Source organism: Nycticebus coucang, chromosome 22 (genome assembly GCF_027406575.1).
Source record: "Nycticebus coucang isolate mNycCou1 chromosome 22, mNycCou1.pri, whole genome shotgun sequence".
Taxonomy (NCBI): Eukaryota; Metazoa; Chordata; class Mammalia; order Primates; family Lorisidae; genus Nycticebus; species Nycticebus coucang.
The window spans coordinates 49,912,347-49,936,004 of record NC_069801.1 but is presented as its reverse complement, the minus strand read 5'-3'; the positions used below and the strand labels follow the sequence as shown (position 1 = coordinate 49,936,004).

The window sequence follows — 23,658 nt, the reverse complement described above, 5'->3', positions numbered from 1 at the left end:
ATCGCTTTCCTTGAAGTCTTTTTCTTCTCAGAGTAAGAAGATACTATGATTAGGATATAGGTCTGTATTATGACTTTATTTTATGGAACTTGAGACCAAATTATGTTAGCTTGATTTACCCTCTTGACTATCACCAAATGCTGGTCACAAAAATACTCAAAGCTAAATGGCATAAGAGCAATCAGATTCACAGTCCTGACCGTAAGAGCAAGGGATCCCTAACGTCTAAAAACGAATGAACCACCTGGTTTCTTACCTCTTACCACCCCTGGAGGAAGTAAAAGTCTAACAACAGAAAGGCAGTGCTCGGGTAACTCCCGGACTGTTCTGCTGGGTTCTGAGGAGACTCAGGATTCTCAGAGCAGAAGGGACCTTTCGGACCACCTACTTAAAATCCCCTCTCCCAACAGTTTAGCAAACAGGCCCAGGCAGGCAGTTAAGTGGCTAAGAGAAGCCAGTCTCAGGCTCCTAATCAAGTGCTCTTCCCACTCCCCTCATCAAGATCTAGCGATCATGTCAAAGTAGCCAATGTAGTAGTAGTTCATGTCCAGATAACATTCACTTTGCAAATCCCTCAACGTTTCTCTTTATTCTCCATCACCTAGAAAATTCTAAGCAAAAAGAACATACAAAGGAGCTGGGCACCATAGCTAACTCCCACCCTCCCCATCCCTGGTTTGCTGGCCCTGCAAACCAGGGATGGGAGGATGGGGGGTGGGGAGTTCGCACCTCGCCTGGGCCTGATTAAGAAAACAATAAAACAAGGGAGACCAGGAAGAGCCATTTTAATTTTCTATTAAACATTCTTCCAAAAGCATTATTTTATCTTCTATGTTACTGAATTATAAGAAATAACATTAGCATTAGAAAATTAGGAAAAAAGACAAATGCAGATACTTAAACACACATGAAAATTACAACACAGACGGAGAGCTTTATAAATTTGAATAGATTATTATTTTAAAACCGTGCATCTCAAAGCAAACTTTATTTTTAACAGTGTTTTATGACTCTAATACACATATTTTTCAAGAAGGAAACCCAGTTTTAAAACATTTTTATTTTAAAAATAAGCCTGTGTTCAGCAACACATCCCCCTTCCAAGAAGTGATCATATTTCTTTTATTTTAATTTGGGAAGAAAATACTGTTTCTGATGGCATGAAATGCAAACTTTTCTTTGAAATGGGAAATGCTTAAGTTGGTTTTCTTTTATCATCCTAGTGCAGAATTTTAAGCACTATTCATGAGAGATTAATTAAAGGTCATTAAGTGCACAACACTAATTACTGACCAGTTATTGGAACTGTTTCTTCACGAGTTCTCCCAAGGAAAACTCTTAAATCGAATATTCAGCAGAATAGTCCCTAAATATACTTTATAAGCATAATAAGAGCTTTTATCTACATAATTTTTTGGATTTTACTCTTCCTAATTTTATTCTGAAACTCAGTTTTACCCCAAACCATAATTACCATATTAACTTTGTAATGCACAGTTGTATGCAGCTCAGCAAAGCAGCCGTACACCATCAGGCTCTATCCACCCAGAGCTTAGGGAAAACAGGATTGGTCATACAATTGAAAAACAAATCTGTCTCGCACAATTTGCCAAGGTGTAGTTTCAGTCTAAATGCTGACAATGAAATATATGGATGTGTAGCTATATATTTCATCTTGATTTTCAAAAGTAGCCAAAGGGAGTTCTTCACAGCTTAGGTTTGCCTGGCTGAAGCTGAAGATTTTGCAACTTCATGGCCAGACCCATGTTGCCAGTGATTTTCAGTTTGCCTTGAAAGAAAGCCTGTGAATCAGAAATAAGAACACGCGTTACTTGGTGTTTTTTGTTTTGAGATTGCTGATGTTTCTAGACTATCCAGCCCTGAGATCATTTATTTATCCAGGTCACTTGACTTTCTCCAAAATGTGAAACTTGCTTTCTGGAATAGATTTAGAACCAGATTCCTCAAAAGGAAGAATCTGTAAATGCATGCTTTACATAGAACAGAAAGAAATATCTTTCCCAAATGTCTTCTCTTAGAAATTGAGTCTGTTTTTACCTCTCTTCCTCAAAGGTGGTACGTTTTCCAATTATTAGGGAAAGTGAGTTCACACTAGACTGATTTTGTTTAAAAACGTTACATGTGGGTTGAAAATATGAACTGAAATTTCTCAGCGGGCTGCTGGGAGACAAGCATACACAGAAAACATACTTAGAAACTTGGGATTCAATACAATGAACTGGCCACTGGTGAGATGCCACCCATTTCTTCTTCTTCCTTTCTTTTGGTCTACGTGATAAAGGATTTTTATTCCTACAGAGGATAGGCAGGCAGCCTGCTGAGACTGAAAGAATCAAACCAATCTGAAGTGCAAAGCCACAATCTGTTCCACTTAACAAATGCCTAGGACTAGATCACATGATGTTTGCTAAATTTACCATGTAACAAAATCCCAGGAAAACTTAAGAGAAACAGCAAAATTGGGAACATAGTATGATTTCCCTGCCGTGGTCTCAGTTTTTTTTTTAACTCAAGTCTTAGAATGGGGCTACATGAAAAAAGTTTCTGGTCATCTTTACTCTTTAAGCAAGTGCATTAAGAAGTTAGGAGCTTCTACATCATTCATGGGAATGCACAGAGCTCTTTTTTTCTACAGCTCTTGGTAAGGGTGACTAATTCCTTCCCCTCCCCCTACTCCACTGTCTGGACAAACTAAATATTTCCTTTCTATATGGCACAAAGCCTTCCATCTGATGACTTTAAAGGTCAGGTGTTGGCTTGGCGCCCGTAGCACAGTGGTTACGGCACCAGCCACATGCATTGAGTCTGGTGGGTTTGAACCCAGCCAGGGCCAACTAAACAACAACAACTGCAACAAAAAACAGCCAGGCGTTGAGATGGGCACCTGTAATCCCAGCTATTTGGGAGGCTGAAGCAAGAGAATTGCTTAAGCCCAAGAGTTGGAAGTTTCAGGCAGTGCCTATGGCTCAAAAGAGTAGGGCACCCGCCCCATATACCGGAGGTGGTGGGTTCAAACCCAGCCCTGGCCAAAAACTACAAAACAAAAAAGAGTTGGAGGTTGCTGTGAGCTGTGACGCCATGGCACTCTACCAAGGGCAACATAGTGAGACTCTGTCTCAAAAATAAATAAATAAGTAAATAAATAAATAAAATAAAGGCCAGGTGCCTCAGAACACAACATATTTAACATATGTCATTTAAAAATATGGCCCAGTAGTACAAGAAAAACCCACCATCTTTCCCCTTTTTATGTTAAAAGAGAAAAATGAGTTTTTTATTTACTAATACTTGAAAAAACATGAATCTTCACTCTTCAGAGAATCCAAAAGTAAGGATCATTTTAATCTGGCCCCTAAGTGTTCTTCACATGTGCTTTCTGCTGGACAGCACATTGTCCAGCACTGTGGCCAAATAATGAAATTAGAATTTCCACAGCATTTAATGACTTCCGGTCAAATGCTCTACTAAACATAAGGTAAGGCCATTAGTGCATTAATAGTAAGGTCTGTCATTTTTATCTTTCATTCCTCTGGGTATGAACAGGTACTAAGGAAAAATAAGCTGACATCTCACCCCCCAAATGGGCAGTACATAGATAAATTGAGAGCACAAAGGCAGTAATGTGTGAAGTCTGGACACCCTGCCACAGCTGTGCACGGTGTGTTCCACGGGCGGGAGGGAGGATGACAGCCAGCTCCTATTCTGGTGGCCTCTGTTCTGTCCAGATTTCTGAAGCAGGCTCAGTGGGTGAAAATTATAGTGCCAATAGTATATTCAGCTGAAACATCACAGATGTGAATCTCTCACTCATCATGGCATCCACTGAAATATGCTTAGTTGCTTAGAAATAGCATTTTTAAAAGGAATGCAAATGGAAGTCAGACTTAGTTGTTTTACCCAAATTGCCAATACCAAAGATCCACAGGAATAAGACCTGAAACGACTTAGGCTAAGGAAACAAAAAATTAAACTGCAATGGAATAGTTTCTTCTTTGTTAATGGAAAGCTCAGTATATCAAGTTGTCAGAAAGCTCACTATATAAAGTCCGTTCAACACTGTGCAACTACAAAAAAAAATTAAAAACACACACACAACAAAACAAAACACCGTGCAACTACAGAAGACAAGAAAGCACTAATAATTTGGGGACCAGCAAAATCTATACAGGGCATAAATACATTTAAGACAAATAAAATTTTATTCTAATAACTGTTTATGGAAAACCTAAAAACATCACATATTGTGCTAAATTCCAGAAATGCAAAGATGAATAAGAAGTGGCTTGATTCTTTGAGACACCCCCAACCTACTGGGGAAGAGTGAGGCACATTCTGGCTACTGCTGTCCAATAAGCAGCACGGAAGAGGGACGGCTCCCCAACAACTTGGAAGGAGGCCCTTGGAGAGAACATCTGCACTAATTTTAAAGGACAAGGAGTTTCTCGGGGAAGACAATGGAGGACAAAAGAAGCGCATAACCAAGGACACAGAATGTAAGAGGCTGTGCCTTTGTCACAACGCTCCTCCTACCACTCGGAGCACTCCTACTCTCTAGCTGGGCACTGCCAATGTCTGACGACCCTGGGTACTCAGTTCAACTGCTCCTTCCTCCATCCTCCACTGACCACAAGCCAGGAGTGGCAACTTGGGCCCTTGGCTGTACTTACTCTTTTATAAATCTGTGTCCTACCATATTGTGGCTGCCTTGAGAGTGGGGACTATTTCTCATTCATCTGGGTACTCCCACACACAGGGTGGTGTCCGGCACACAGCTTGCTTCACAAATGTCTGCCATTTGTTAGGTGAACATTTTGGGGAGCACTGGGCTTTGTGGGTCTCATCACTATGTGGGTTACAGTATGAGGCAGGAGATGCAGTGGAAAGGGCCAGAAGACCCAGCAGGGGATCTGCTCCATCACACTTACCGACTGAGGATTCATTTTGCCAGTCATTAAGGCCAGTAAGTCAGAGTCAGCCATTGTGATTGTGCAGTCAGCCTTCTTATCTAAGACAGAGATACGTAGGAAAAGGATCGAGAAAAGAGGGAGGGTTCAGTTCCACATAGACATTTTGGTCAACAGCCCCGGACTGCAACAGAATCACCCAGTAACGGGGCAGTGTGGGGAAATGGGCACTTGCATGAATTCACACGGCAGCCTTGTAAAATTCGACCCAGACAATAAGCAACTTTGATCTTTAATCAGAGGGAATTGGTTAATTAAACAAATTATAGTATAGTCATATAATGCAGCCATTATAAGAAATGATGTGGATCTACACTTAATTGACATGAAAATATTCATGTTGTATTATTTGTGATATTGTTATATAAGCCAGTTACAAAACAAACTGTATGATCCCATTTTTGCTTTAAAAAATCAGTTATGTAAATATAGAAAAAACAGCTGTATACTTAGAAACCAATATATTACTAACAGTTATTATGGCAGATTCTAAAGTGACCACTCCATGACCCCTGTCCCCAGCGTATATGCCTTTAAATCAGTGGTTCTCAACCTTCCTAATGCAGTGGCCCTTCAATACAGTTCCTATGGGTCACAATCCACAGGTTTAGAACCAGTGCTTTAAATAATTCCCTTCCCCCTCAAGGAAATCTCCAACCAAAAAATAATAAATAAATAAATAAATATTTGGGGGCAAGACATGATTGTAAGAGGGTCTTTACCTAACAAATGCAATCAGTGTAACCTAGTTTCTTGTACCCTCAATGAATCCCCAACAATAAATAAATAGCTAGCTCTTTGCTACACCTTCTAACATTAAAAAAACAAAACAAAACAAATTCCCTTCACTCTGGTGTGAACAAGACTATGCCCTGCTTCTAGATAACAGAATACAGCAAAAGGAATAGGATGTCATTCCTGAGTTTTGCTACATTATTAAAGATTCCACCTTGCTAGCAGGCTCACTCTCCCTGTCCTATTAGCGTTGACTAGCTAGCTGCTTATTCAAAGGGCTTCCTAAGGAGAGGGCCATGTGGCAGGGAACCATCATTAGGTGCAAAGGACCGACTCTGGCCTATTGCCAGTAAAATACTAAAGCTATCATTCTCATAGCCACAAGAAAATGAATTCTGCCAGCAACATGAATGAACTTGGACAGGGACCCTCCAGATGACAGTCCAGCCCTGGCCAATACCTTGATGGCACCCTTGGGTGACTCTCTGCAGAGGATCCAGAGGAAACAAAAAATAAACTTACAATGGAAACCCATGGAAACTGTGAGGTAATAAATATGGTAGATATCTGGGGGAGATAATCTTAGGCAAAGCAAACAGAGAGTAGAAAGCCTCCAAACCAAAAGCACCCCACATTCAATCAATGTTGTTTTAAGCTGCTGAGTTTGTGGCAATTCATTGTACAGGAGTAGAAGATGAACAAAGTTATCTAGATCAAGGGCTAAACTTCATAAAGGATCAGACACAAAATATTTTAGATTTTGTAGGTCAATAGGTTTCTTTTTTTTTTTTTGCAGTTTTTGGCCAGGGCTGGGTTTGAACCCGCCACCTCCGGCATATGGGGCCGGCACCTTACTCCTTTGAGCCACAGGCGCCACCCGGTCAATAGGTTTCTATCACAACTACTCTGCTTTGTTCTTGCAGTGCAGAAGCAGCTATAAATAATTACATAAACAACTGTGTGCCTGTGTTCCAATAAAATATTCGCAAAACAGGTGGCACAGGAAAGAGATGGATTTGGAACTTACACAGCTGCTAAAGAACTGGTACCCAGCATATATAAAGAACCTCCACTCAGTTAGAAAAGTTACATAATCTGATATAAAAAAAGGGCAAATGACTGTACAAAAGAAGATCTCCAAGTGGCCCCAAAATACATGAAACAGTGCTTAACTTCATTAGTCATCAGAAAATGCAAGTAAAACCACGAGAAGCCATGTAGCTACTAGAATGAGTGGCTGAATTAAAAAAAGAAAGAAAGAAAGAAAAGAAAGAAAATCAGACAATATGCAGTGCTAGTGAGGATGAGGACCAACTGAAAACTCAACACGGTGCTACAGGGACCGTTAGACAGTGCAGCCACTTGGGAAAACAGTCTGGAAGTTTCACATAAAGCTAAACAGAGGCCAAGGCCAAGGCCAAGCACAGTGGCTCACACCTGTAATCCTAGCACTTTGGAAAGCCAAGAGCTCAAGACTAGCTTGGGCAATACAGTGAGACCGATCTCTACACAAAAATATCCCTCTCAATTTTTTTTTTTTAAGAGACAGAGTCTCACTTCGCCACCCTCGATAGTGCCGTGGCGTCACAGTTCACAGCAACCTACAATTCCTAGAGTTAGGCGATTCTCTTGCCTGAGCCTCCCGAGTAGCAATTTGGCTGGTGCCAGGTTTGAACCTGCCACCCTCGATATATGGGGCTGGCGCCCTACACTGAGCCACAGGTGGCACCCAATTTTTTTTTTTTTTTTTTTTTGAGACAGAGTCTCACTATGTTACCTGGTGACACCTTGCCATGGTGTCACAGCTCAGAGCAACATCAAATTCTTGGGCTTATTCTCTTGCCTCAGCCTCCCAAGTAGCTGGGACTACCGGCGCCTGCCACAATGCCCAGCTATTTTTTGGTTGTAGTTGTCGTTGTTTGGCAGGCCCAGGCTGGATTCGAACCTGCCAGCCCTGGTGTATGCGGCTGGTGCCTTACCTGCTGAATTAAGGTGCCACGCCCACTCCCCAAAGTTTTAAATAGCTAAACACACACATATCATACGAACTAGTAATCCTACTGTCAGGTATTTACAACAAAGAGAAATGCAAACATGTCCACATAAAAACCTGTATGCAAATGCTTATGGTAGCATAACTGAAAAATTTCAAATGTTTATTTCAGTGAAGAAATAAACCACTCAGCAACAAAAAAGCATAAATTCCTGATGACACCTTCAACAGTATGAGCGAGTCTCAATGGAACAGCCAGGCATCGTTTAATGCCATTCGTACAACTTTCGGGGAAGTTAAAACTATAGGGACAGAAATCACATCAGTGGTTGCCAGGGCCTGAGGGTGGGAGGAGGAAAATGACTACAAAGCAACATACGGACACTTCTGGGATGACACAAATACAGTAGAACCTCCACAGATGACCACCTCCCTACACTGACCACCTCCTCAGCTTAGACCGCATTTTCACAAAGTGGACACGCACCACATGTATGTATCAGTACGCTAGGCCGAGGCCCTTGTGTTGACCACCTCCGAATGTTGACCAGTTTGTTACTGTCCCCTCAGTGATCAATTTAGACATTCCATTGTATTCAACATCTTGACTTTTAGAGATTGTTACACAACTGTATGCATTTACCTAAATTCATAGAACTGCACATCTAAAAGGGGTATATTTATTGTATAGAAATTGTACCTTAATAAGCCTGACTTAATAAAAACTGACAGTACTTTGTACTGTTTTTGTTTTGTTTTGTTTTGTTTTTTTGCAGTTTTTGGCAGGGGTTGGGCTTGAACCCGCCACCTCCAGCATATGAGGCTGGCGCCCTACTCCTTTGAACCACAGGCGCAGCCCCAGTACTTTGTACTGTTAAAACTGTGGAGCAACTGAAACTTCATATAATGTAAAATAGTACATATAATACAAAATACCTAAAACCTGTTTGGCTATATTGTACCTTATGACCTAGAATTTTCTTCCTTTTTTTTCATTTTTCATCTTTAATATATAATGTTTATTGAAATATTATTCACACATATTTTGGCACTTTTTAAATTCTGTTTTCTGGGTTTTTTTGAGACCCCACCCCCTCCCTCCTTCTCTCTCTCTTTGCTCTCCCCTTCCCTGTGTCATTAACTGTCATTAATTGTCCTAATATCAAAATTGAATACATATGATTCCTGCTTCTCCATTCTTGTGATGCCATGCTAAGAATAATATGTTCCACTTCCATCCAGGTTAATACAAAGGCTCCATTTTTTAATGGCTGAATAGAATTATGAATAATGACCTAGAATTTTCATACTGGGTATGTGGCTGATGGAAATTAGCAAAATGGAAATGTCCACTAAAAGATATGTTTAAGAACATTTATAATGGCTTTATTTGTAAGGCCTTAAAATGGAAATAATGCAAAGACGTATCAACCACATAATGAATAAAGTCGGGTTTTCACATAGTAAAAATAAACTACTGCCACATGCAACAATACAAATCAATCTTATACTGCTGAACAAAAGAAGCCAGATGTAGGGCGGCGCCTGTGGCTCAGTCGGTAAGGCGCCGGCCCCATATACAGAGGGTGGTGGGTTCAAACCCAGCCCTGGCCAAACTGCAACAAAAAATAGCCAGGCGTTGTGGCGGGCACCTGTAGTCCCAGCTACTCGGGAGGCTGAGGCAAAAGAATCGCTTAAACCCAGGAGTTGGAGGTTGCTGTGAGCTGTGTGATGCCATGGCACTCTACCGAGGGCCATAAAGTGAGACCTTGTCTCTACAAAAAAAAGAAAAAAAAAAAAAAAAGAAGCCAGATGTAAAAAAAGAGTAAATTTTTGTGTTTGTCTTTGGTTTTGAGTCATAATATTATTTTTTATTAATTTTTATGTATTTATTTATTTATTGAGACAAAGAGTCTCACTATGTCACCCCAGGTAGAATGCCACGGTGTCACAACTCACAGCAAACTCAAACTCTTGGGCTTAAGTGATTTTCTTGCCTCAGTCCCTGAAGCAGCTGGGACTACACGCGCCCGCCACAACACCCGGCTATTTTTTGGTTGCAGTAGTCATTGTTGCTTAGCAGACCTGGGGCGGGTTCGAGCCCGCCACTTTGGGTGTATGTGGCTGGTGCCCTACCCACTGAGGTATGGGCACTACCGCACCTTTTTTTTTTTGAGACAGAGTCTCACTATGCTGCCCTCGGTAGAATGCCATGGCGTCACAACTCACAGCAACCTCAAACTCTTGGGCTTAAGAGATTGCCTCAGCCTCCCAAGTAGTTGGGACTATCGGCACCTGCCACAACGCCCGGCTATTTTTTTTTTGCAGTTGTCATTGTTATTTAGCAGGCCCAGACCAGGTTAGAACCCACCAGCCCCAGTTTATGTGGCCAGTGCTCTAACCACTGAGCAACGAGCACCGAGCCAAAAAAAGAATAAATGTTATTGTCCTATGGTTCTATTTATTTGAATCTCCAAAATTAATACAATCAATCTATGGTGATAGGATTCAGAATGGGGGTCCGTTTGGGGGATGGATAGTGATGGGGGGGCATAAGGAAGGCTTCTGGAATGCTGGCAGTATTTTGATCTGGGAGATGTATTCATTTGTAAACATTCATCAAGTGGTACACTTCAGATTTATGCCCTTTACTACAGGATAGACATCAATAAAAATTTTACAAAAACCAAAACAAAACAGAAAAACAGATGGTGGGCTAGCTAGGATCCATAAGCTCTGATTTGCCAATACCTAACTTAGATGGTAGAATATGGGAGAGTGAGTTTCTCATTTTATTTCTCTATTATTTCTAATTTTTTTTTTATCAAGTGTATATTATTTAAATAATGGTTTTTTTTTTAATATTACTTTCAGTATTATCAAAGTAACATGGGGAAAAGACAAGACAACAAAGACTAATATCTCATTGCTAAACTGTGTACTTGGAGCAAATGAGAGGTTTTGAGTACAAAAGAAAACATTCACCAAGAAATCACATTTTTTCAGCAATGTTTTAGGCAATCAATTAATATAGTAATACTACTCTTAGCAGTTGGCTCCTCCTCTCATTAAGAAATAGTTCAAATCAGGCCGTCTGGGAGCAGTAATCCTAGCACTCTGGGAGGTCCAGGCGGTGGACTGCTTAAGCTCAGGAGTTGGAGACCTGCCTGAGCAAGAGTGAGACCCTGTCTCTACTACAAATAGAAAAACCAGCCCGGCACAGTGGCAGGCACGCGTACTCCCAGCTACTTGGGAGACTGAGGTTGCTGTGAGCTATGATGATGCTACGGCATTCTACCCAGGGTGACAGAGTGAGACTGTCTCAAAAGCAAAAAAAAAAATTAAAGAAGAAAAGAAGAAAAAGAAAAAGTTCAAATTAAAGTTGGTCTCTCTGTAGAAACCAAGTCATTTTCTATTTTCATTCATTGTTTGTATCTGAAACTACCTAATTTGCATATATGCATTTTCTGTGCCCAGTAGACGAGGGCTCCTGTCAGTCTTTTTCACTGCCGTATCTGCAGGCCTTTGAAGAGTGCCAGACACATAAAAGACAATCAATAAATACCTGCTGAATAAATGAATAGATGCCCAACATCTAATCAGATAATCTGTGCCTTAATAAAAGGTGAGGGTAAACTGTTAAAGCATATTATTAAATAACTAAAACAAGATAGGAGGCTCGGCGCCTGTGGCTCAAGCAGCTAAGGCGCCAGCCACATACACCTGAGCTGGCGGGTTCGAATCCAGCCCAGGCCCGCCAAACAATGATGGCTGCAACCAAAAAATAGCCGGGTGTTGTGGCGGAGGCCTGTAGTCCCAGCTACTTGAAGGCAGAGGCAGGAGAATCGCTTGAGCCCAGGGTTGGAGGTTGCTGTGAGCTGTGATGCTACAGCACTCTACCCAAGGTGACAGCTTGAGGCTCTGTCTCAAAAAATAAATAAATACATAAATATAAAACAAGATAGGAAAAATAGGTTTTTATTATATGTCTTATAACTCAGGAATAGCCCTAAAAAGACTCTGATTCAATAGTCATGCTAGCATGGCTGCTAAAAACATTTTCTCTTATTACTGGAAAAAGGATCTGAATCCTTAAAATGAAGTATATCGTCTAGAAAATTCTAGGTTCTATTGTAGATACGTAACATCAAAGAGCAGAGAGGAAAAAGCAAACAGAGATTGTTGGACCTGTGCACAATATTTTAAGAAAAGACCTGAGGAAGTAAAATCTGCTATTGCTGTTGCTGTAGTATCAGCATTTACCGAGCTCTACCTATGCTGAGCACTTCACACACCTGGTCATCTCTTTTGGTGTTTTTAACAATCCGTTGAGGTCAGAGAGGTCAAATAACTTGCCCAAGGTCAGAGCTATTAAGTGGCTCAGCTAGTTCTGAATGCAGATTCCTGTTTCCAAAGCTAATACTCCCAATTGTTAGGCCTTACTTCTTCCTCAAGTAATAGAAAGAAAGAGTCTTTCTATTCTGGATACCTGTTAGTATCTTCTCCATGAGTTCTGCCCCTCCCTCCTTTCCTTTGAAACAACTCATCAAAAATGAGTCTGAATCGGGAGTCCTCAAACTTTTTAAACAGGGGGCCAGTTCACTGTCCCTCAGACCGTTGGAGGGCCGGACTATAGTTTAAAAAAAAACAACTATGAACAAATTCCTATGCACACTGCACAGGAAGTGAAAAAACAAAACAGGAACAAATACAATCACACCGCCTCATGTGGCCCACGGGCCGCAGTTTGAGGACCCCTGGTCTGAATATTTAAATACCCCTTTAGAGAAAGAAGCATCCTCCCATCCTCTTAGTAAGGCTAACCTTTGTTGCACCTGTGCTCCTGATCTCATGGGGCCTCCCTCAGTAATGTGTCAGTAATGAAACCCAAACACCTCTGACAGGCCTCCTTCTACACAGCCCCGGGTCTCACGTCTTCACCTCCAAGACCTCCAGCATCTACTCTAACACCACTCAGTTTTAACTGGCTTCACCAATCATCAGCATCTGATGAATCATCCCCAAGTCCTTTTGAGGAGCTTATACAAGTCTATGTGCCCAAGCAAAATTAATATTTAATGTATGGGTTGGGGAAGAAGCAGTGATTTACTAAGTACTTACTATCTAGGGCTTTTATATGTGTATATCTTATCTCATTTAACCCCCCAACAGCTCTATGAAAAGGCTATTCTCTTTCCACTGAACCTTGGAGATGGGAGATCCTAAGGCCTTCTGTAACATATCGAGCACTCCAGTGTTGAGAGGTCAGAAAAAAGGAATAAAAGAACAAAGGAATAATATATCATGTTAGATTAATCAAAGGTGGCTTCCTCAAGACATACTATGTGAGTTGTTTCAAAGGAAAGGGGGGGGGCAGAACTCATAGAGAAGATCCTAACAGGTATCCAGACAGCAAGAAAAAGATGCAGAAAAATGCACAAAAATCTGAAAGTCCTTAATAGAATCACGTACATAATCATCACCAAGCTCTCAGAGTACAAGCAAATGAAATACATTTAAGTAAATCTTACTTCATTAACAATAAGCAAGCCTCCTAACACTCTGTACAATTCTTAAGATGCCAGTTCAACCTAGGACAGGTTATTAATGCTTTAACATAGCTAATGTCTAACAAATGGCCATTTGTTGGTTGATGTAAAAGGAGCTGGCAATTTCCAGTGGTGGCTTTTACTGGGTAAGTCCATATTTCAACACCACTCCTGGCTGCCAACAAGTGTCCATTTCAGCAAAAATTACCCTGCCTCAGGGTGAGATCCCTTTGGATCTGGGATGGGGCATCTAATATGAGGAGAGCACGTAGCAGGAGCCTATAGGCAGGAACACAGCTTTTCTGAAATCATTCAAAAGCTTTCCATAGCATGTTATCATTCATGACAAACAAATAACATACAAGAGGAAAAGGAGAATTTTTTTTTTTTAAGAATCACCTTAACATCTACCTGGGCAAAGCAGAATATTAAAATAACCATTAATTGGGCGGCGCCTGTGGCTCAAGGAGTAGGGCGCCGGTCCCATATGCCGGAGGTGGCGGGTTCAAACCCAGCCCCGGCCAAAAAAAAAAAAAAATTAAGAATTCTTTTGGGCGGCGCCTGTGGCTCAAGGGGTAGGGCGCCGGTCCCATATGCCGGAGGTGGCGGGTTCAAACCCAGCTCCTGCCAAAAAAAAAAAAAAAAAAAAACCATTAATTTTTAGTCATTTAAAAAAATTGGCACTGACTGAGCACTGTGGCAGGTGGATTGCTTGAGCTCAGGAGTTTGAAACCAGCCTGAGCAAGAGTGGGAGACCCCATCTCTACTAAAAATAGAAAAACTACCCAGATGTTGTGGTAGACACCTGTAGTGCTGGCTACTCAGGAGGCTGAGGCAGAAGGATGGTTTGTCCCACGAGTTTGTGGTCACTGTGAGCTAGGCTGATATCATGGCACCTAGCGTGTGCAGCAGAGTGAGATTCTGTCTAAAAAAATTAATTAAAAAATTAAAAAATCATCACTACTATAATTCCCAAAGTTCTATTTCTAAAAGCTGGAATCTGGATGAAGCCTTTAGCTTTTCTTCCTATACCACCTTAGAGTGGCAGCTCAAAGAATACAAAGTTATAGTCATTTTTCTGCCCATTCATTTGGGAAGAAAAAAAAAAGGACTGTATAATTCAGGACCTTCTCCAACAAAGCATGCTGCCTACAGATGGAGGTCCTTCCTGCTGCTCAGCTTTTCCTTCATTAACTTCTCAGTGATTCTTTGGCTCATCACATTACTTTACTTCTCCCACCTCCAAGATCTACAGTCTCTTCTAGGAGTTCTGACAACCTCCTCTCCCCTCACAATGAGTCTGAATATTTAAATACCCCTTCAGAGAAAGAAGCATCCTCCCATCTCTTACTAAGGTAACCGTTGTTGCTCCTGATCTCACGCTCTCCTGCCGGACCTCCCTCGGTAACGTGTCAGTAATGAAACCAAACACTTCTGACAGGCCTCCTTCTACACAGCCCCGGGTCTCACGTCTTCACCTCCACGACCTCCAGCAGCTTCTCTAACACCACTCACTTTTCTCACTGCCAACACTTAGGCTGGCCATCCTCTCTGCTCACTTAGTGGCAAGATCCATCCTCCTGAATGTTCTCTCTGCCTCTGATCTGACCCTTTCCAATTCATCGGGTCTAAGCCACCAGCTTTCATTTCACAGCTTTGATTTTCACTCTTCTACTTAAAAAGCTTTAATGGATTAATTATATACCATATAACTTTCAAAGTTCCTATCCTGGTATTTTAAGCCCTCCAAAATCTGGTCCTCCATCTATCCTATTTTTAAATGACACCAAGTTCTCTCCAACAAGAGAAATTTAACAATACACTAAAGATAGGGCAGTGCCTGTGGCTCAAGGAGTAGAGCACTCATATACCAGAGGTCCCATAGACCAAAGGTGGCAGGTTCAAATCTAGTCACGGCCAAAAACTGCAACAACAAAATAGAAATTTAAGGTTGGCATCTGTGGCTCAAGGAGTAGGGCGCCAGCCCCATATACTGGGGGTGGCGGGTTCAAACCCGACCCTGGCAAAAAACAAAACAAAACAAACAAAAAATACAATATGGCTATATTGTATAACAATTGTGTTGTTAAATGGCTGAATTCTGAACACTTACAAAGTGGCACTCGTTCATTCTATTGTTCATTTCTAAATGACTTATTTTTTGAAGGCCTACTATGGGTCAGGTACTATTCTAGGTACTGGAATGCAGCAGAGAACTTAAGAGGCAAAATGGTCTTTCTTCACAGAGCTTATAAATCCAGCAGGAGGTATAGGCATTATTAAGTAGATAAATAAAACATTACGTGGTATGTCAGATAGTGATAAGGCAAAAACAACACTAGGGAATGGTAATGGGGATTTGATTTTTTAAAGGGTGGTTAAGGAAAGGCTCACTGAGAAGGCTGCATCTGGGCAAAGATCAAAGAAGCTGCGGGAAAAGTCATGAGGATATCTGGGGGAGATCATCTCAGCAAAGCGAACAGAGTAGAAAGCCTCCAAACCAAAAGCACCCCACATTCAATCAAGCAACAGCAAGGAGGCTGTGTTGAGCAAAGTAAGGGAAAAAGTGGTAAGACATGGGAAACTGGGGCCAGATCACACCATTGTACAAGCTCTGTTTTTCTTGCAGTGAGCTGAAAGCCATTGGAGAGTGCTGAGCAGAGAATGGGTAACAATCTGAGTTAAGTTTTAAAATGATCACTGTGGGCTAGATGTGGAGGCTCAAGCTTGTAATCTTATCACTCTGGGAGGCCAAGGCAGGTGGATCACTTGAGCTCAAAGGAGTTGGAGATCACCCTGAGCAAGAGCGAGACCCGGTCTCTGAAAATAGCCAGGTGCTGGCAGGCGCCTACAGTCCCAGCTACTCGGGAGGCTGAGGAAAGAGGATCATATGAGCCCAGGAGTTTGAGGCTGCTGTCACTCTACCAAGGGCAACAAAGTGAGACTCTGTCTCAAAAAAACAAAACAAAACAAAAAAAAAAACCTTGTCAATTAAGCAGCTATATATAAGATTTATACCTTGGGGGCGGCGCCTGTGGCTCAGTCGGTAAGGCGCCGGCCCCATATACCGAGGGTGGTGGGTTCAAACCCGGCCCCGGCCAAACTGCAACCAAAAAAATAGCCGGGCGTTGTGGCGGGCGCCTGTAGTCCCAGCTACTAGGGAGGCTGAGGCAAGAGAATCGCTTAAGCCCAGGAGTTGGAGGTTGCTGTGAGCTGTGTGATGCCACAGCACTCTACCAAGGGCCGTAAAGTGAGACTCTGTCTCTATAAAAAAAAAAAAAAAGATATATACCTTGGAGTTCAGAAGACATAAATCTGCGAGTCATCAGTGTAGACTGCTTTTAAAGCATGAGACTAGATGAGAAACCCAGGGAGTAAATGCATCAAGAAACTAAAGCTTGGGACACATCAATGCTGGGAAAATGAGGAAGTCTAAGATTATGAGAGCTGGGACGTTGAATTTAGCAGGGTAGTAGCTACTGGAAACCTTGATAAGAACAGTTTGGGGATAGTGATGAAGACAAAAGATGACTAAAGTGGGTTCAAGAAAAATTTAGATGAGAGGAACTGGTGATACTGAGTGTAGACAGGTCTCCTGAGGCCACATAACCATGCACTGGACTGTGTGCTTTACAGGCTAATTGAGAGATTCTTTTAATGCTCTCATCAACCCTATGAAACAGGTACCACTGGGAGGCACCTGTGGCTCTGTGGGTAGGGAACCAGCCCCATATGCTGAGCGGGTTCAAACCCAGCCCTGGCCAAACTACAACAAAAAATAGTTGGGTGTTGTGGTGGGCGCCTGTAGTCCTAGCTGCTTGGGAGGCTGAGGCAAGAAAATTGCTCCCAGGAGTTGGAGGTTGCTATGAGTTGTGACACCACAGCACTCTACTGAGGGCGCTAAAAAAAAAAAAAAAAAAAAACTAGTTTACTAGTCCATTTACAGATAAGAAAGTCAAATCTCAGAGAAGTAACCTGTTTAAGGTCAGAATCTGTGAGTGGCAAGGCCAAGAGCCCAACCGAAGTTTGTCTAATTCCAAATTCTGTAAGATTGGCGACTCTGTGATAGAGCCTCAAAATCGCTGCAAAGAGGTGACTTTAACCGGCTCCTCGGGATTCACAGGTTCTGTAACAAGGTCCTACATCTCTAAAGCCAGCCCTTTTGGGAAAACAAAGCAGATCCCTATTTTCCTGGCTGACAGTCCCTGTAAACTTGTCAGTACTTCTGCAGATGACGTCACCCCTGCACTCACCTGAGTTAGGAAGCACTGACCCTTTGCCATTCTTCACATCCACCACCCAGGTGGCCTCTTTACCCCCAGGGCCATCCTTCACCTTGAAGGCAAAAATACCACCGATTTTCTTCACAAACTGTTCCCCTTCCTGGAAAGAAAAATAACACTGGAGTTATAATAAGTCCATTTCTCTGGCTTTCTCCCCAAGCAAATTAATTTTAAATAGATACATGATGTGAGCAGCTGGGCCAGAGGGCAGTTTCCAAGGTCCCTTAGGACCGATCTTTTACCCAGAAAAGTCTGAAAGGCGACCAGGCATCAACTCCCATATCTGGCAAATCTTTCATTAAAATGGCTTTTTAGTATAACTGGTGAAAGGGAAGTGAGGACAGGAGATGCACGGCAGTATTTTCTGCCAAAATACCATTCACGTCTCAATAATTTGGAAAAAATTCTGGCTTCTCTAAATGGAGGAATCACTAAGCCCCCACTCTCTTTTTATGTAGGTAAATTCCTTTATATGTTTTTGAGTCCTTGGAATCAGAACTTAAAGACAAATAGTTCTGAAATCAAAGCCTTTTTTCTTTTCTTTTCTTTTTTTTTTTTTGGTCAACCCATTTTCTGTATTAGTATAAGGAATTATGAAGTAACACACTGTCCAGCACATACTTTTGGATCTTAGAGAATGAAGTTGGCCTAAGCACACACACACAAAAATAACCTCAGACCCTGATCTCTGCAAGGGGGTCTCCTTTCTCCTTTTTTCTTTATCTTTCTCCTTCCTTCCCATTCTGCTTTATCCTTTCTTTCTGAAACATTTATTGAGCCAGACATTGCTCTAGGCACCAGGGATAAGGAAGGAGGAGTCAGCAAAGTACAGGATAATAACATACCACGATCACTGTGACAATACACTGGCATCAAAGGATACGAGGGCACTACAGGAGCCCAGAGCAGCAGCTAAGCCAGGTGGCAGGGTAAATAATGAAAGGATGACAATGACCTCAGACAACTAGTTTAAAAAAAACAAGCATAATAATCTTGTGATTATCTCCAGAGCTGACAAGTTCGAATCAAGCCAGGGCCTGCCAAACAACAATGACAACTACAACCAAAAAAAGAGCCAGGCGTTGTGGTGGGCGCTGTAGTCCCAGCTACTTGGGAGGCTGAGGCAAGAGAATGGCTTAACCCCAGCAGTTGGAGGTTGCTGTGAGCTGTGATGACACGCGGCCCTACACCAGGGCGACAGCGTGAGAGAGCCTCAAGCTGTTGCCCCTGTGTACAGTGATGCTGTGGCTCAGTGGGTAGGGCACCAGCCCCATATATCGAGGGTGGCGGGTTCCAACCTGACCCAGGCCAACTGCAACAAAAAAATAGCTGGGCATTGTGGCGAGTGCCTGTAGTTCCAGCTACTCAGGAGGCTGAGGCAGGAGAATAGCCTAAGCCCAGGATTTGGAGGTTGCTGTGAGCTGTGATGCCACAGCAAAGGTGACACCAAAGGTGACAAAGTAAAACTCTTGTCTCAAAAAAAAAAAGAAAAGAAAAACTTATTTGGTATAAATTCCATCTTTTTTCTGCCTACATATATCTTAAATGGGGTCATATGGTTTTGTAATCTACTTTTTTCTGTTTAAAATAATTATCCCCATTACTGTGTCACTAAATATTCTTCTCTGTAGTTTTATTTATTTATGAGACAGAGTCTCAAGCTGTCGCCCTGGGTAGAGTGCCATGGCATCACAGCTCATGGCAACCTCCAACTCCTGGGCTTAAGCGATTCTCTTGCCTCGGCCTCTCAAGTAGCTGGGTACAGGCGCCCGCCACAACGCCCAGCTATTTTTTGGTTGTAGTTGTTATTGTTTGGCAGGCCCAGCCTGGATTCGAATCCGTCAGCTCTGGTTTATGTGGCTGTTGCCTTAGCCACTTGAGCTACAGGCACTGAGCCACTTCTCTATAATTTTAAATGGCCACATATACATCTTTAATTGTAAAAGTGTGTCATACTTTAACTGATACCCTGTTGCTTTTTATTCAGGCTAGTTTTAACTTCTGGCTTATATCTCAATGCTGTGAATAACAGTATTATATCTAAATATTTTTACATAGCCTCATTAATTTAAGGATAAATTTCCAGAATTAAACCTTGATGATTAAGAACATTGCATCTGGGATCAGCATGCGTTTGAGTTCCTGCTCTTCCACGCCCTCTACAAAACTAGCCAAGTTTTCCTACCTGTTCAGGGAATAAAACAATAGTAGCTCTCATAAAGCTGTATGAGAATTAATTTATATCAATATTCACAAAGCAAAATAATTCCTAAATGAATGTTAGCCATTTTTTGTTGTTATTTTCTTATATGATTTTTCTATTATTCCTGAGTTTGATATAGCAAATTCCAATCATAATTGCTCTCTTCCAAATATTCTTGGACTTTTGGGGGGGGACATGTTTTCCTCCATTTGTACTTTTTATAATCTAGTTAGTTCTTCCCCCCAAAATGTTTTTGGAGTTGGATGAGGTTAAATAAAATATATGGATCTTCCTGAGGGAGAAGCAGTATCTTTACAATACCATGACGTATCATCAGGTTTTCTTTAATGTCCCTTGGGAAAATGTCATTCTCCCTCCACCCCCCCACAGACTTTTGTATATTTCTTGCTAAGTTTATTCTTGGGTATTTTATATATTGCTCTTCTTAGTATCTTTTCATTATATTTTATTGCTGGGTTATTGCAAATATACAGAAATAATATATTGTATGGATGTTTTTTAATTAAAAAAAGGAAAATATATACAAAATTCTTCCTTTTGGTATCATAATATTCATTCTTTTAACAGACTTAAAATGTTTACTATATTCCTACATTATGATAAAATACCTAAAATACTCACATAATTATTGCCCCTCAGGAACTCACATAACCTCGCATTAGTTGCTAACTTCTGTTTCTATGTATGCAGAGAGCCTGGCCTTAAGTCATTTTTTTTGAGACAGCGTCTCACTATGTCGCCCTGGGTAGAGTGCCGTGGCGTCACAGCTCATAGCAACCTCAAACTCTTGGGCTTAAGTGATTCTCTTGCATCAGCCTCCCAAGTAGCTGGGACTACAGGCACCCACCACAACACCCGGCTATGTTTTTGTTGCAATGGTCATTGTTTTTTAGCTGGCCCGGGTCGGGTTTGAACCCGCCAGCCTTGGTGTATGTAGCCAGTGCCCTACCCACTTAACTACAGGCATCACCAGGCTTGAATTTCTTAATGGCTCACCACAGCCAAGAGGATGATATCACTCAAAAGTCTTTGAAATCTGAAGGTTATATGTTCTTATTTCCAGTCATTTTCTCATCCTCCCCAGTCTCTCAGTTCTAACAATACTGATCATTTTAAATTCCATGAACATGTAATTGGGTAAATGAGGTGAAGGCTATGTTAATTAGTAGGATCTAAGTGCTCCAATTTGTACAAATAATCAACACATCGAATCCCATAATGGCATAAATGTATTTATCATATATGTGCAAATGACTTAATTAAAAAAAAATTAAATTCCACGAACATACATGTTGAGTGCTCTGATGCTTCCATGCCCCTTCCAATGCGCCAACCCAGGACATAAACTCTTCCTAGTCTCCACTCCCACCCACGACCTCCATTCAAGTCTCAGCTCATGTGCTAACCCTTTGGGGAAGGATTCTCCATCTCCCATTACATACCTTGATAACCCTTTGCACAAGCACCCATGTTTCTTTTTCTTGTTAAAGTAACTGCTTTTTCTGGAAAAAATTTTCCGTGTCTCTCTTTCTACTAAATTCTGTTCCCTGAGAGGCAGGGTCATATTGCTAGGAAGTACTATGTCCAGAACTCAATCCCAGGTAGGTTTAATCCCAAATCCAGTGCTCTTTCCATCTGACCATACCATACTGAAACTGTAGGTTACACTGATACTTGTAAACTTTAGCCTATGACAGCAGAGCGGTATCTACCATCATAAAATGAATTAAAACAAAGTTCAAAGTCTTCTCCACATTCCTTAAAATCTTTTCTCTCTCAAGGTTCTGTGGAGAAAACGTAGGAGTGGATTAATACTGTTGGTGTGCTAAGCCACTCAAAAGCCTGGCTTCCTTGGGGGCCAGCGGCCATGCAGGATGACTCCCCGGTGTATCCATGTCATCTACTTGCACAAGGCCTCACGTACACAGCTATGAGCAGACACCAACAAGTCAGAGCAGGAAAACACCAGCAAACATACAGAAATTTGACCTGCAAGACTGAAGAGAAATTCTTATAATCTTACTACTTATCCTCCCACCTCCTTAAAACAGACGTAGATTAATTTACACTTGCTGTTACTTTTGAGAACCAACTCACTCTCTTATAAAATTACATCCTTTGGTCAATAAACATTTTCAATTGAAGTGGGAGTGAGAGAGAGTTAAGAAAATGTATGAGGAGAGAGTGTTAAAAGGAAAAAGAAAATACAGTGGTGAAACTAGAGCTCATTAGTACTAAGAAAGTTCTCAGTGCCTTCTTATGTGAAGAAAAGTACTTGTTTCTGAGTAGGCAAAAGGTCAAGGAGTAGGTCCTGTTGTAAACTTAGTAGGGACAAAAAATTAAGACAGAATTCAAAGAAGGGCAATGGACTATTGGGAATAAAGACAAAAGTGGAAATAAAATCTCCTGCCAGGCTGCCTTTGCTAATGCAGAAAATGCATGAATTGACAAAAGACTTTGAAACTTTCACTTTCTAGTACTGCACACACTTGGGAAACTGACAATCGTGGGAAGGAGAAAAGAAACAGGGGGCCAAGGCTGGTGGGGGTGAGGTTATAGAAGGGAAAAGAATTAAAAGGGGAGCAAAAGGTATACATTTGCAAAGCTAAAAGAATGCTGCAACATAAAAACAGCACTGCTTTGTTAATTCCAATAATGAAGTATTCAATGACTGATACAGAGCTATATCTCATACTTCATAACAGATGATCTCTAGACTACTTTTCTTATTTGATTTTCAGTAATAGAATAGGGTTGAAGAAAATGGAGCAACTTAGATGCAATGGGTTGCTTGTAGGAAAATAGTAGCAGTATATAGTAAAAACTCCTCAGCAAAACCTTTAGGGAGTCCTACTTCATTTTACGCTTGTAACGAAAGAAATTTTCAAAAATGATAATGAGATATTTTTCTCCAAATTAGACTGGCCAAGTTTTATTTTAAGGGACATGGTCTCCCTATGTTGCCCAGGCTGGACTCAAGCTATCCTCTGACATTAGCCTTCCAACTAGCTGGACTGTAAGTCCATACTACTGCACCCTGCTACAAAGATTTTTTTAAAACCAGCCAATATATTATCAGAGAAGGTGTGGGGGAAGGTTATTCTCATAAATTGTTAGTCATTTTGTAAATTAGTATCTTCCTTCTGGTGAGTAGTTTGATAATATGTATCAAAAACCAAAATGTGGCTCAGTGCCTATGGCTCAAGCAGCTAAGGCGCCAGACACATACACCTGAGCTGGCAGGTTCAAATCCAGGGCAGGCCCACCAAACAGCAATGATGGCTGCAACCAAAAAAAAAAAATTAGCCAGGCATTGTGGTGGGTGCCTGTAGTTCCAGCGACTTGGGAGGCGGAGGCAGGAGAATTGCTTAAGCCCAGGAGTTGGAGGTTGCTGTGAGCTGTGATGCCACAGCACTCTACCCAAGGGGGACAGCTTGAGGCTTTGTCTCAAAAAAAAAAAAAAAAAAAAGCAAAATGTATATACCTTATCACACAACAACTTCCTCCCTTTAATTATTTATACTAAATGGATCATGGAATAAGTATTTAAAGATGAGTACAAAAGGAAATTTATTACAATCTTGTTTTACTTACAAATTTTAAATACAACATGACATTCATCATAGGAAGCTAAGTTAGGCATACCATGTATTAGAAATGAGGGTACGATTTATATGAACACACTGTCAAGAGAAAAGAGCAGGTTATGAAACAGGCATTCCCACACAGGTGTATTCCCACAAGATGGCGACCTGACAAGTTTGCAGTTCCTGGCCAGTATGGGCCCCCGCTCTCCGGAAGGAAGGTCATGGATCATTATAAAAATCCTGGAAACACTGGGTCCTTTCACAAGGCATGGTTACATCAGCTGTTTTCACAATGACGCTGC

General features: G+C 41.4%; 1 protein-coding gene across 3 annotated transcripts in view; it reads right to left on the bottom strand.

Annotated features, from left to right (window-relative positions):
- Nucleotides 1-768: 768 nt before the first annotated feature.
- Nucleotides 769-23,658, bottom strand: part of SCP2 (sterol carrier protein 2) — a 159,607-nt gene continuing 136,717 nt past the window's right edge. For all 3 annotated transcript variants that reach the window (XM_053576525.1, XM_053576526.1, XM_053576527.1), the window contains exons 14-16: nt 17,516-17,645; nt 4,947-5,026; nt 769-1,802 (exon numbers count right to left, since the gene is read on the bottom strand). In XM_053576525.1, coding sequence (XP_053432500.1) covers nt 1,707-1,802; nt 4,947-5,026; nt 17,516-17,645 — 306 coding nt within the window. In that variant the 3' untranslated portion in view covers nt 769-1,706. The remainder of the gene's footprint in view (nt 1,803-4,946; nt 5,027-17,515; nt 17,646-23,658) is intronic.